Source organism: Sprattus sprattus (assembly GCF_963457725.1).
Source record: "Sprattus sprattus genome assembly, chromosome: 19".
NCBI lineage: Eukaryota > Metazoa > Chordata > Actinopteri > Clupeiformes > Clupeidae > Sprattus > Sprattus sprattus.
Genome location: NC_137917.1, coordinates 26,037,042 through 26,052,804, shown reverse-complemented (window position 1 = coordinate 26,052,804; position 15,763 = coordinate 26,037,042). Strand labels below are relative to the sequence as shown.

General features: G+C 45.2%; 1 protein-coding gene across 1 annotated transcript in view; it reads right to left on the bottom strand.

The window, feature by feature from the left end:
- The window catches only part of zfpm2a (zinc finger protein, FOG family member 2a), a gene marked incomplete at both ends in the record, with an annotated part of 161,821 nt that overhangs the window by 109,829 nt on the left and 36,229 nt on the right, over nucleotides 1-15,763 (bottom strand). The window contains 1 exon segment of the mRNA XM_080857287.1: nucleotides 1,757-1,915. Within this exon segment, the coding sequence (XP_080713413.1) occupies nucleotides 1,757-1,915 (159 nt within the window).

The following is a 15,763-nucleotide window of genomic DNA, read 5'->3' as shown; positions in this document are numbered from 1 at the left end:
GGTGAAAACATACAGTAGGCCCTATATTAATGAGTCAGATAAGTAGCATAGGCAGACTACAGGGTGAGGTCCTGCTGGGCCCTTTGAGCCTGGTGAAGGTGTGTGTGTGTGTGTGTGTGTGTGTGTGTGTGTGTGTGTGTGTGTGTGTGAGAGAGAGAGAGAGAGAGAGCGAGAGAGAGAGAGAGAGAGAGAGAGAGAGAGAGAGAGAGAGAGAGAGAGAGATTGATTAGACAGTTTGAGAGCAGAGGTGATATAAATTAAACTCAGAAATAATTGTAAAAAGGGGCAAAAAGATAATCAAACTGAGTTTGCTCTATGCTATGCTCTAAATCCTCTTCTTCCTGACAAACCTTCTTGCACATACACACAACAAACTCAAACACACGCACACACACACACATATACACACAAATATACACATAAACACAAACAGACCCACACACACACACACACACACTCACAAGCAACCTTTCTGGTACCACCTGGCTGAAATTAGACAGTGCAGCCGCCAACACCCCTGCTGCCATCTTCTAGATCAAACTCCTGCTCTTAGGTACATTGTTACACACACACACACACACACACACACACACACACACACACACACACACACACACACACACACACACACTGCACCGTGGCTGCCATCTTCTAGATCAAACTCCTGCTCTAAGGTACATTGTTACACACACACACACACACACACACACACAAACAAACACACACACACACACACACACACACACACACACACACACACACACACACACACACACACACACACACTGCACCGTGGCTGCCATCTTCTAGATCAAACTCCTGCTCTTAGGTACATTGTTACACACACACACACACACACACACACACACACACACACACACACACACACACACACACACACACACACACACACACTGCACCCCGGCTGCCATCTTCTAGATCAAACTCCTGCTCTTAGGTACATTGCGGGAATCAGATATCAAACAGAATGCTTTGAAACCTGGGCAGGAGAGGTGCTGGAGGAAATCCCACACCATTACAGTCACTGCCAAACCGTGTGTGTGTGTGTGTGTGTGTGTGTGTGTGTGTGTGTGTGTGTGTGTGTGTGTGTGTGTGTGTGTGTGCCAAACCACTTGGTGCCCGTGGTTCAAAACAAGCTCAAAAGCTCATCAATAGCCGCTCTGGGCTCGTAGCTGGGTGCGTTGTAAATCATTAACACAATTGAAAGTGCATTGTTCATTTTTGATTTGGTTAATAGCTTCTGTCAGTGTGTGTGAATGAATTCATCGCTTACCTGAAAATTTGAGGGTGCCAAAATAAGTTAATTGTGGACGAATTAAGCTGCATGAAAACCAATGGGTGACATACCTACCATGCATCTACCTAGTGTACATTAAAGAGGGTGTGACTCTCTTAAGGGGATTCACGTGAGGATGATGAGGATGTGTGAAGAGAGCGGGGCGACGGTGGTACAGGAGGTAGAGAAGTCGTTTAGTAATCAGAAGGTTGCTAGTTCGATTCCCTGTCGAAGCGTTCTTGAGCAAGACACTGAACCCCTGATTGCTCCTGATGTGCAGTGCGCCAGTGTAAAATGTGTGTACATCCTTGTAAGTCGCTTTGGATAAAAGCGTAAGCTAAATGACTAAATGTAAAGTGAGGAAGATGGGTGTGAGCAGAGGAGGAAGATGATGATGTAGGAAGAGGAGGAAGATGATGATGCAGGAAGAGGACGAAGGGTGAAGAGGAGGAAGGGTACCTTTGTTGCAGAAGTAGTCCATGCCCTCGCAGCTCAGGTTCTCCGGCTCAAAGTCGGCGCTGAAACCCTCCTCCGCCGAGAACTCCTCTTTGGCCATCAGCTCGCTCTCCTCTGACACACACTCCTCCTCTTCCTCCTCCAGGCCATCGTCCAGACGACCTGCGCGTGAGCGAGACGGACAGACCAGAGCGGTGAGGAGAAGAAGAAAGAATCATACAATCGCATGCGTGACTCGGAGAGCCATTTGAATACAGTGTTTGTCGTTGACCTTTTGAAGCTCTTATGCTTTAACCAGCAGAGCCTGCAGCAAGCTGAGCCGAGGTCAAAGGTTAAATTCAGACGACGCAGGAAATACTCGTGAAATGACATGATGCCGTCAACCTGCCGCGAGTCACGCTGAAACAAAGAGCATCTGCTAGATCAGTGGATCTCAACCGGGGGAACGCGTACCCCTGGGGGTACGTGTAGGTAGTCCAGGGGGTACGTGAGATTTGTTAAAGACGTATTTAAAATTAGCCTCCATTCAAAAATCCTTTAAAAATAGGCTAGTTATTATACTGCTCTTCAGAATGTTCCAAAAGTTCCGCTGATTTGTATGGGCCATATGTGGGTTAAATGGCATGATGCCGTCAGATTGCTGTGAGTCACACTGAAACAAAGAGTATCTACTAGATAACTGAATGTAAAGGTTAGGACAATGCGCGGCCCAGGGTACAGGGGGGGTTAGCGAGGGATTACAGCAGGTTGGGGCTTCGAGGGCTGTGAGGGTGTCTCTTAGCGGTGAGCGTGCAGACCTGGCCTTCCTAGAAGTATCTGAGTCACAGTTCACTGAGTATGACTCAGCAATCAGGTCTCACCGAGCAACAAGAGACAGAGGACAGGAAGTGAGCTGTCACGAATGATCTCTGCCTCCCTTAAAAAGCTTTTACAAACGCGCACACACACACAGGCGCACATATACACACAAAGACACATGCACGGAAACAACACAGCATACGAAAGTGCACATATACTGAGGGAACAGGGCACAAGCACGTCCACACACACACACACACACACACACACACACACACACACACACACACACACACACACACACACACACACATTACTGCACCAGCATGAACACAGTGTCTTAAACAAAAATAGTCTTTGAGTACAGCATGTGTGCATCACTCCTGATACACTTCTTTACGTAGTGTTAGACAAAGGTGTTAAAGAAGCAGGTCTCACTTTTGCATATTCAAAGCTCAGTGGAATCGCCGAAGTCTGCTTATTCAATTGAATCGTTTTTCTATCTATTGTAAAATAGCTCCTAGGGATCTACCCTGCTCCACCTTGATAGAGAGAGGAGAAAAAACAGCTCTTTGTGTGTGAGTGGGATTTCTGCTAGCCTGACTCCAAGCCAAGTTGCTCTTCTCCGTGTGTGTGTGTGTGTGTTTCAGCAGCTAAACAAGTCCGTTCTGGGGGGGGCATGTGTGCGTGTGTGTGTGTGTGTGTGGGGGGGGGGGGGGGGGGGGGCAGAGAAGGAAAAGTTCCTCTTTGAATGCCTCATGACTTTTCACACTCACGCCAGCACAGGGAGGTGGAGAGAAAATACTTTTATTAATTTGTTCTCCTTATCACAGGGTACAATGTTGATTTTCCATTTACATTCTATGCCTCCAGGTAATACACCAGTGCAATCTTAAAGGAGACATTTTTTTCGTGTGATTAATTCCCCCCCCCCCCCCCCTGTGCAATATTATTTCTTTAAATCTAAATGATTTCCCAGTTTTGCTTGTAGCTGTAGTACATCTCTTATGCTAGTCGATTTGCATATTACCACTTTTTTGCACAGTGAAGGGCATTGATGGAATTACTGCTACCTGAATTGTATTACAGCAGGTAAAAAAAAAAACCACACGTGCCATTTAAACATTTCTTAAATAAACGCATGTCTGCTCCATGAGCACAATTACTAAATTCTTACCAGAATAGCAAAATGAAAAGAAAGAGAGAAAAATGTTGGGTTTTTCCCAAAGAACTGGGCCACAGAATGATTGTGTGTGGAGTGCTCCATGTAAATACGTCTAATGATTCTCCACTGTACTCAGCAGTAACACTGCCTGACCTGTTGTCTGAAGCTACTAGGATATGATAATGGGACTGGCTTTCTTCTCCTATTCTCAGTGGCCTGTCTCTATCTGTCACACATGAACTGAGATGAGGAGGAGCTCAAGTGGTCCAAGATGGCCTTCATTCTCAGATATCCTCTCCACTCCTGGAGAACCCCATTCTATTGGAACGCTCTCAACACCTCGACAACCCGACTCTATTGGAACGCACAACGCACTCCACACCTCGACAACCCCAATCTATTGGAACGCACAATGCACTCCACACCTCGACAACCCCACTCTATTGGAACGCACAACGCACTCCACACCTCGACAACCCCACTCTATTGGAACGCTCTCCACACCTCGAGAACCCCACTCTATTGGAACGCTCTCCACACCTCGAGAACACCACTCTATTGGAACGCTCTCCACACCTCGAGAACACCACTCTATTGGAACGCTCTCCACACCTCGAGAACACCACTCTATTGGAACGCTCTCCACACCTCGAGAACACCACTCTTTTGGAACGCAGAAGCAAGGCCCTTAACCAAATAATGAAATCATTCTCCCTTTAAAAAAAAGATCAGGCATGCGTGCGCTCCTGTTCGCTATCCTCCACGCATGGCGCCTCATAAAAGACCCCCCTGCTCAGGGCGAACAGCAGCACTCTTTTCATTGAGCTCATATATTAGCCCTTTGTAGCGCGGAGCCGCATCCACGAGAGCACTGTACATGAAAAGAATTAGCACGCGAGGATCTCTAATAGACTCAGTAAGAAGGGGAGCAAGTGACACTTTAAATTAGGAGACAGGGTTTTTTTTCTCCAGATATTTGTGATCTTATCGGACGCTTTCTGCGCGATCACTGCGGAGGACAGTGAGGCGTGAAGTATCTTGACATTCAGAGACAGATCTGCAGGGGAGATAAGAAGCACGGAAGCAAATTGGGTCGAACAGAGCAATGAAAACCACTTGTATTTACAGAGAGCAGGCATACAGTGACACCATTCTCATCTCCTGAATGTGCTACTACAAATACCAGAGCGTATCTGTATGTTCCAACGGCCATGTGTTCCCCCGTTAACCCTCCTATTGTGTTTGGGTCAAGTTTTACCCATTTCAAATTGAAGTATTTCCTAAATATTAGCTATTTATTTTTAATACAACAAGACGTCAAAACAGCTTTATCAACCCAATAGCCCATGTCATATGCAGTGAATACAGAGCTGACAAACATCTTTTTCAGGTTCCCAGTATATGCTATGTAGAGCTGGGGGACATAGGAAACAAAGGACCCAGGGAACATAGGACCTTTAGAAAGCACCTATGTATAACCAGGGAACATAGGACCTTTAGAAAGCACCTATGTATAACCAGGGAACATAGGACCTTTAGAAAGCACCTATGTATAACCAGGGAACATAGGACCTTTAGAAAGCACCTATGTATAACCAGGGAACATAGGACCTTTAGAAAGCACCTATGTATAACCAGGGAGCATAGGACCTTTAGAAAGCACCTATGTATAACCAGGGAACATAGGACCTTTAGAAAGCACCTATGTATAACCAGGGAACATAGGACCTTTAGGGAGCACATATGTAGAACCGGGGAACGTAGGTACCTCAAGAGCACATACAGTATGAAGAACTGGGAAACTTAAGACCCTCGGAACATAGGAATAAATATGGGGATTATAGGACCGTGGAAACATAACAATGACTCCACAAAATCCATATGAAATGCCCAGGTTTATCTTGGCAGTAGCTAAAAGTAAATCTGCCCACATTACAGACTTCTGCTCCATTCAATTCAAATAAACAGTTTTGTTAGACAAACTTAGTTGTGATATGGTTGAACTTCTTAAAAAGATGAACTAAATCAGAGGTGATTATAGATTAGGGATGTACCTGAATCCAAATATAATATTCCGGAACGCACAAATAATGAAATGCAAAAAGATATTATTTCTACCTCTCGTTAGTTCCTCGTTATTATTCAACAAAAAAGTCAGCTCCAAGATGGACATGATTGACTTTGATTTCACAAACAAGTCGTTTCATTTTCTACACATTATCGAAAAGTGGTCGCTATGTATACTCTGTAGTCGCCCCCACAGAGTCAACGGACAGCAGGTGCAAGGGCTAAGAGCTGACCGTTCCCTGCTATCACTCAGGGAAACTTGCACAGCAACAAGTTCAAGCGACAGCAACAAGGGATTTGTGAAGCTAGCAATGGACTCTACTGTTGTAAAGTAGTATATTCCCCTAGCGAACTGCAACAAGGTTAACTCATCAAGAAATGTGAATGCAGCATCATTTGAATTTAGGATTATTCCCTTTAACTGAAGGATATTTTCTATACATTTGTACTGTAAAAAGTTTATATTTCCAATGCAAATCAGAATCTTTCGATTTATGAAAGATTTCATTGGTAAAGGTTGAACGAGTTGGAATATAAAAAAATATAACTTGCTTGTCTACAGATCAATAAATTAGGAGTTAAATCCAGAAAGAAAAAAGCACTATGTGACAACATTAGCGACCTTCATAACTAATGTTAGCTGTCTGGCAAACGAATTACACACACGTCCTGTCTTCTATCCAAATACAGATCCAGAGACAGATCATTTTGTTGGATGAACAGATACAGTCACAGATACATATAATGTACACCTCTATCATATATTCAAAATTCAGGGGAGCAATTTTTTCCCCACATAGGGCTACTTTGCCAAACCTGCACTGACTACCAAACTTCGAACCCTCGCCACATGTTTAGCTTATTATACAGTATTCATTGCATGGACAGAGACCTGAAATAATTTCACAGACAGCAAATGATAAGAATAATGACTTTCTAAACGACTAGCACCACACTCTTGGCTCATTTTCTGATAGTGGCCTTCCCCCCTGCTATATTTAGTTGTGTACTGTTTAAAACCCTGTCACATTCAGGGTCCGAAAGCACCAGCATGATTCCACAGGAGCTGATCTGAGGGTGAGGTTGGAGGAGGGGTGGTGGGGGGTGTAGAATGGACACAAAGCCCTGCTCCACAGCTCTCTCTAAAGTTCACTTATTCACTTGTGCAAAGTTGCCAAGTATTTTCACTTAACATGTTACGACCTTTGTTAAGAGCTTGCTATAGTACAAACGAAAACACATTCTGGCCTTTTTTTAAACACACAACATCTGCTGAGTTCAAATGTGAGCTTAGGAAGAGTGAGGGAATAGGCATTAACAGCTACTTATGCTCTGAACACAAAACCTCAGTAGTTCTCTGTAGTGTCGTGTTTGAACTGACCAGCCTGAGGGATACGGTTGAACTCCATGGTCTTTCTCTAAACACAGCGAGGTTACCTAGGTTACCTATGTTCACACAGCTCTCAGCGTGTCTCACCACAGTACATCTAGATTCATTCATCGACCAGCATCTACTGATATTGCTTATCACATTTCCTCAACCGGAGTGAGAAAGAGACTGAATGGCTAAATGCTAAAATCTAAAAGCTAAAATGATTGACCCTTAATTTGTAGTTGCTCTGCTGTGCCTGGTCTGCTTTGGAGGGCGTTGTGTTCGGGCCTCTGATGGCGATAGCACATGTTATCAGCGGACTCCACAGTGTTAGGGACTGTGTGTGTGTGTGTGTGTGTGTGTGTGTGTGTGTGTGTGTGTGTGTGTGTGTGTGTGTGTGTGTGTAATCAGCAGGTTCCACAGTGCGATGTCAGGATCACAAACTGGGCCTTTTCTAGGGCCTCTAATTAGAGTGGAGGTAATTGAATCGGACAGAACAAAGCAGCAGATCTCTAGAAGCAGGGGGGGCGAATATATATATATATATATTTTACACCCACCTACACAAGGTATTTTAAGGTGTTGTGTACTTTTGTTTTCCCCAAGCTCTACCATTGACAAAGGGACCAAGCTTGGCCCGAGGATAAAACACACACAGCACCTGAGAGAGCCTGAGCCTGGATGCATAATGTGTGTGTGTGTGTGGTGTGTGTAGGTGTGTGTGAATGTGTGTGTGGGGCCTATGGGGACACTCCGCCCAGGCCCTGCCAAACCCAGGGCCAGCCACAAGCCCCTTTGTGCCACTGCAGATACCAGTGTGGTTTTGAACTTTTCACACACATACAGATAAACACACACACACACACACACACACACCTACACATTGACACACCACACACACACACACACAAACACACACACACTCACACACATACAAACAACACACACACACACACACACACACACAAACACACACACACACACACACACACACACACACACACACACACACACACACACACACACACACACAAACTCACAACATCTACTGAAAACAAACCAAAGGGAGCTGGAAGACTGTTTTCCTCTTGACTAGAAACTAAAGAACCTTGAATGCAGAGCGGTCCTGGAAACTAGTTCGCCCTTGATTGCAGGACAGCCCCGTCTCCATGTGAGCGTGAATGGACGGTAAAGAGGGTCACACTGCGTGTCTTTCTGTGTGTTAATGTGTGTGTGTGTGTGTGTGTGAATGTTCACACACACACACACACACATTCACACACTGCATGTCTTTCTCCCACTCGCCCCAGCTGAAGTGGATGATAAAGCAGCAGCGGAGGGGTGGAGGAGGGGTAGATCGGGGGCCAATATGTTCTCGTGATGCGCACACATTGGTTCTAATGACCTCGGGGATCCTGAGGTCCTCCGACAGCTTAGGAACCGGCCCAGTGTATATGTTACAAGGCTCCAGTCTGTAATTTAATCCTTCATCGCCGTAATAAAATAGAAAGCATTTAGGTGATTCTTATTGGCTTAATGGGTTACAGGATCCCTCGTGGGATAAGTCATCGTAGAACTCATTCTTTCATGTGATTCACAGGGAGGAAAGAAGGTCATAAGCACACTTTATGATCAAACTCAATGTGAGGCTAATGCTGCAATGCTAGTCCAGAGTAAATTGCCATCTGTGGTATCTGACATGGCTCAGTCTATTTGGTTTGCATGTGTGTGTCTGTTCATGTGTGTGTGTGTGTGTGTGTGTGTGTGTGTGTGTGTGAGTGGGTGGGTGTGTTTGTATTTGGGAGCCAGGGTGGAACAGCATCAGCCTAAGATTGATGTGTTCTCAGCACCGCTGTCTGTGACCGGGAATAAGCAGTGCTATTGTTTAACTTGATTTTCCGGTTGCTAAGCAATGTAATTCTGGTGATTAGAAATGGCTGCGTTCCTAAAGTTGGGCACTTACAATCAACAGTCAACAAACTGTTACGGGAACTCTGCACCGAGACCCACACATTAAATTGCCACAGGGGAAAAAAGAAAGAGAGAGCGACAGAGAGAAAAAGGGATTGGGGGGGGGATGGGGGGGGGGAGGTAATCCGAGGATGACGGGACACACCCCTTTGGAAAGCAACGGGTCGTCTCCAGCTCTGATGACACAGCAGCCCCATTGCCATGCCAACGGATGACATCGCCCACCCGGATTGGGGTTTACATGACCCTGACGCCCGCTGAGGTAAACAAGTAAAAGGAGTCGAGGAGGTCGGAGCGAAAAAAAGTACACAAAGGAGCTGTTGTTAATTCTATCCGAAAGTATCTTCTGTTTACATCTACATTGGAAGTGACAATGGAATGCCGACAGTACAAAGAGGAAAAGTGAGGCGGCGGATTTTCTTTAGGAGAGCGATCGGTACGGACAAATCAAACAAACAGTTTTTCTTTTTCCCTCCACTAAATGTCACAAGCGATGGTGGCGCGATTTAGGGCAGAGGGAGAAAAAAAAAGTCTGTTTCACAGCCTAATTAGGTCATTTCTGCTGAATGTGTTTCAGTAAAAATCTAAAGTTCCATGATTCCATGATTAAATAAAATCGCCCACAGAAGCCAAGTCCATCAAAAGTCTCTGGCCTGGCAAGCCGTGTGAACTTCAGCGTGGACATCCACACAAAACTGCAAAGAAGAAGAAGAGAAAAAAAAAGTAGAGTTTGGGGAGTTAAAGCTTTGTTGGCCTGCAGTTCCTTTTTACTTTATTTTGTTTTTTGATTTTTTTCTCCCCCCCCCCCCCCACCCAATGCTACATTCATGAGGATATTAAAGGGAAACGGCTCGCTCCTATTTTCTTTATCCAGTGAATTGGAATTGGAATGGCATGAGAAACGCACTGGCATTTTGACTGCGGCCCATTAAAATGCTGGAGGCCCCTCTAAAGCGTGCCTTTGGGCGACGGCAGATGCCAGTGTCTCCGTGTGTGTGTGTGTGTGTGTGTGTGTGTGTGTGTGTGTGTGTGTGTGCGGCGGGCAGGGCCGCGCCTCGCTTTGCTCTCCGCACGCAGAGGTACACCCAACTGGCAGCCTCGCACGCTCTATTAGAGGCCCAGGGTCGTCCTCCAAATGTTAGACACCAATAAAAGGGAGACACGCTGTCTGAAGCTCAGGTGCGAACTCTTTATTAGCCTTCCCCCCTCTCATGTGTGTGCTTCCAGATTTGTTTTTCTTTTTTCTCTCTCTCTCTGTCGTTTTTCCTTTTTTCTGTGTGTTGTGTGTGTGTGTGTGTGTGGGGGGGGGGGGGGGGGGGGGGAGGGCTACAGGGACTGTTTTCAACGTCCTGAAATGTGTCCAAAGTGGCCCAAACAGATTACTGAATAAAAACGGACAGACTGAATGACCAAATGTCCTCATGCGTAGCGCCAGCTCGCTCCTGTTCGACAGCCTAACTAGTGTTTCTTTTTATGCTCTTTCATTTGGCTTCACATTCTTTCTTTCTCTTTCACTTGTATTGACAGTACCACTATGAACACAGGCAAGATGCTACAGGCTCAGTGGGGTGATGGTTTCAGAACTGTGGGGGATAACTAGCAGGTATGGGCACTTGACCATCTTTGTCTTGACGTGGTCATTGCAGTTCTGCCATTTAGCTTCCATTGGGGATCAATCAGATATGAGGATAAACATCTATTTATCTCCCTCTGGAACGAAATACTGTTTTCTGATTGGCTAATGGGGTGTACATTAAGTTCGTATAACCGGACACCTTGGACGTAGTCCCAGTAGAAACGTTAAATCGCCGTTCCATATCAATGCTCATGAATGGTTACCATTGACAACCAACGTAACGGTTTTTTTTTCTTCAAAAAACGCACTACTTTCTCTAACGGGAGCACTAGGCTTCAAATCAAGAATTCATCAGGTTATTATGCATATTAAATTTCCTAAAGATAAAGGAAATTCTAAATAATAATAATAATAATAAAAACATTTTTGGATGTTGTAAACGGGAGATAAGCGGGATAACGGCCTCCGAGCTGTCCAGTTCTACGAAGTTAATGGACTTCTGCGGACCAACACCACTCCGCTCTGCGTCGTGGTGTTCTTTGCCCCGCAGCGTCCATTAACTTCGTAGAACTGGACAGCTCGTCGGCCGTTATCCCTTACATAATCTGCAAGTCAATCTGAAAATTGGATCTATTGTATCACAAAGAGCAAAGTAGACAATAGACCTAAACAAACTCAAGTGACTTCATGAGAATAACACGCTGAACCGTGCCTGCTAACTGCTAACTTGTGTGCCTTCTATTTCCTTCTTCTACTTTTCAACCCTCTTGGAGTCAGACTGGGACTCCAGTGCGCTCTCAGTCAAGGATATATCATTTCAAAGATAAACGGAGAGCCTTCGGAGAAAACGATTAGTTTATCATGTAGTGCAGATAAAACAATATTTTTGCCCCCATCAAGGAAAATTCCATGAAATGGATATATCTGAGATGCCAATTTCATTTCAACATTAAAAGGGAGGGGAGTTTCTTTAGCAATACATTTCTCATTAATTCTATTCTAATTTGCCTCTGGTTCCTATTCCCACTATTGATAGTTCCACTTCTTAATACTCCAGATAAAAACGCTCACTGCTCAAACTGGAAGGAGACTGCCATGGCAGATAGGATCTAAATATTACCCATGCCAAAAAGAAGTGTGAAGTCTGATGAACAATTCAAAAGAACAATTCTTTATGGATCAGCTAAATCTTTTCCACTTTTTAATTAAAAGTAAAGAAAATAGAAGTTAATTATCCTGTAAAGATTAGCTGGTGGGCATCTTTCTGTAAATTAGTTCTAATTAAAAGGAAATTGTCAAATGACATTCAAAGTGCTGTCCTTTAAAACAGAGAAAGAGAGAAAGCGAGAGAGAGAGAGAGAGAGAGAGAGAGAGAGAGAGAGAGAGAGAGCGAGTGAGCCAGAGAGAGACTGATTTTCTTTTTTTTTTGCACTCCCTTAATTCTTGATCTGGTCATGTGGAGCTTAGAGTTAGGAGATTAGAATGCAGACTTGGCAGGGGAGGGGGGGGGGAAGAGAACCTTCAGCTCCCCAGCCACAGTGCACCATCGCGGGCCATCACCGCTGACAGGCCGGCCTCTAGCGATCCCAACCTCCCTCCTGTCTGACCCTGGGTATCATCCTGCGATCTGTGTGTGTTTGATGTGTCTCATCGGAGGGTTAACGCCTCAGCCACACCAAACAGGATACCTCCTGTGCCTCGTCGTGCCTCGTCGTGCCCTCTGTCTTCAGAACAAGCCTGCTGGATGACGACGGCTGATGTCAAATATTTCAAGCAGGTTTCGTCATCCGGTGGTTTTTGTTATGTGTCCTCCACTGCCAGAAGGAGAGACTATTCCTAGGAGACGAGACGCTAGCTTCTGGCTTTGCTTGTGGGGGCTTCTGATGCAAAAGGTGCAGGCTGTGGTAGTTGTTAGTTCTGGGTCTGCTTTTTGATGATCATGATACTACTTGTTCGTATTGAAAGATTGCAAAGATTATAATAAGTACGACAAACTGAACATTTAACATTGTACACTGGATTATAATAAGGCTTATGGATGATAGTGATTGTTAGGAGAGGGGCACAGTATTCTTGACACCATGGCAGAACACATTTCATCATTCCAAGAACAAACCCTAATTACAATCACTGATTTTGTATGAGTGTGTTTGTATGTCTGGCTTTTATGTGCCGCGACCAAGGAGAAACACTGAGTGCACTCAGTCAAGGAACCCACACAGGGATGTGTGTGTAAGTGTCTGTGTGTGTGTGTGTGTGTGTGTGTGTGTGTAAGTGTTCGTGTGTGTGTGTTTGTGTGTGTAAGTGTGTGTGTGTGTGTAAGTGTTCGTGTGTGTGTATGTGTTAAGTGTGTGTGTGTGTGTAAGTGTGTGTGTGTGTGTAAGTGTTCGTGTGTGTGTGTTTGTGTGTATGTGTGTGTGTGTGTGTGTGTTTGTGTGTGTGTGTGTGTGTGTGTGTGTGTGTGTGTGTGTGTGTAAGTGTTCGTGTGTGTGTGTTTGTGTGTGTAAGTGTGTGTGTGTGTGTAAGTGTGTGTGTGTGTGTAAGTGTTCGTGTGTGTGTGTTTGTGTGTATGTGTGTGTGTGTGTGTGTGTTTGTGTGTGTGTGTTTGTGTTTGTGTGTGTAAGTGTGTGTGTGTGTAAGGGAACAAACTGAGAATTTAACACAACATCCTGCACTGGCACAGTCACCTTGTCAAGCTCATTACTTAACAACTAGCTCTGCAGCCTCTAATCACCCTTCAAGTGAAAAGCATACGTCTGCTGTGGCGCTTGACGTCGCTCTTGCCGGATAGAGAGAGAGAGAGAGAGAGAGAGAGAAAGAGAGAGAGAAAGAGAGAGAGAGAGCGAAAGAGAGAGTGAGAGACTCTTACTAAGCTGTGGCGCTTGACGTCGCTCTTGCCGGAGAGAGGGAGAGAGAGAGAGAGAAAGAGAAAGAGAAAGAGAGAGAGAGAGAGAGAAAGAGAGAGAGAGAGAAAGAGAGAGAGAGAGAGAGAAAGAGAGAGAAAGAGAGAGAAAGAGAGAGTGAGAGACTGTTACTAAGACTGAGAGGTACACTCTCCAAAGGAAGACGGATGTTCCCCCAGTAAAATGAAGGAGGTGGAAGTGTGACCTTTCCTCAGAGCCGATAGTAGAGAGGCTTCTGTCAAAAGACTCCTTCAGAGATGACAATCCACCCCGCCAGTCCCCAGCCTTGACAGGGCGCCGACTTAAAGAGGAGACCCTCTGTGACCTGCTGATCCTCACCCTCCAAATGAGATGATGTCCATCACCAGCTCAAGCAGCCTTCACTACAGCACTGGACATTTTTACCCCCAAAAAAAAAAAAAATAACAAATAAACAGATAAAAAATAAGTTACTTTAGAAAATAAAATAAAATAAAAGTTCTAAATAAAAATAATAATAATAATAATAATATTAGCAACAGAAATGTCAAGTTCCTATTGAAATGGCAAAGTACAACCAGCCCCTGCATGTGACAACTGTATCACTCCAAACCCGCTGAGGATACTCCAACCTAAATATCACAGCGCCGCGTTTTACAGAATGCCTCCGTATTACAAGCAAATTACTAGTGCGGGCGCAGGAAGCTGCCGAGGAACAAAGACAGGGAGCCGTAATTATATCTTGGCGTGTACGGCATGTCAATGGGCACCTTCCTTCTGGAGGCCATTCCCACGGGACCCTCAAGGCATCAGAGTGATGGCCAAATTATTTCGCGCTCGGCTACGGCGCGGCCCGGCCATTACCATATTTACCGGCGGGGGCATGCTGACAACAGTGCCTGTTTACACCTGTCTGTCTGCGGGGGAAAGCCAGGCGAGTTTACCCCTCTCTAATTTCGCAAATGTACAGTATGCATATGAGGCTTGTTTTGGCAGGGATTTAAATTGGGTCAGGAATGGAATACATCAAATGGCATCAACCCCATATGTGCTTTTTTTTCGTCTTCTCCTCTCCCCCCCAGCCCCTGCCCCTGCCCGACGACAGCGCCAGCGTCGCCTCAGAAGCCTTGGCGACGGAGGAGCAGCTTGACAACTGCAGAAGTGTGATATGTGCAAATCACATTTGCAGATGAGCTTGAAACTCCCTTTTAATATTCAGATATCAGACATTCCGAGGAGCAGCGAGCACACTAAGACTCGATCCGAGAGAGAAAAGGGGGGTGTGGGGGGGGGGGGAGAAAGCGAAAGGCACCAAGATCCCTTGTCATTAAGGCAAACGTTAGCTCGCTTTACATTTTACATATTTCACACAAATGCATGACCAAGTAAAAACATCGCCCTTATCGGTGATAACAATGCAAATTTGTCGAAAGCTTCGGAAGATTTGGTGGAAAATCCGAAGTCATTTCTGGAGCCTTCTTATTATCGTCTTCCATTTTTCCGGCTTATTGGCGCTTGCGGTTTCTTCTTATTTTCTCTTTTTTTATCCTTCTTCCCTCTTTCTCAAGGAAGTCACATGCCTTCCCCCCCAACTCGCTCGTTGAACAGTACGGTTGCCACGAGACGAACGGAACACGTGTCCCTTAGTTCGACCAATCGTACATCAAGCGCACGACTCCGGAGGCGGAAATGCAGTGTATCTGCATCCAAAAAAACATCCCTATCCCCTCGTATCCCGTTAGCCTCCTACAAGCAACTAGAGTCCACTCCAAACCGTTAAAGCACTCGCAAAAGCCCCCAACCACACAAACCTCCGACCAATCCAAGCACGTCTTTCGCCTCATCAAAGTATCTTTCATTCTGAAATATTTGCTCTTTCACTTTTAACGTTTAAAAAAATATATATATCACTACGAATGCTGCCATAGCTATTTTACCTCCTTATCCCTCCCTTCCTCTCTCTCTCTCTCTCTCTCTCTCTCTCTCTCTTTCTGTCTCTCTTGCTGCCTCTACGTCAGGCTCGTCTCCCGCTTGTTAGCCCCCGACGTCAGATTTGTCTCCGTGCCATTTTAATTACAGCCCCAGCAATCTTTCTGGTGGCATTCTGGGGGAACACAGATCTGCAAAATAGGCGATAAGTGGAGCCTGCCACCCAGCTTTGGTATCAGTCATAAACAGA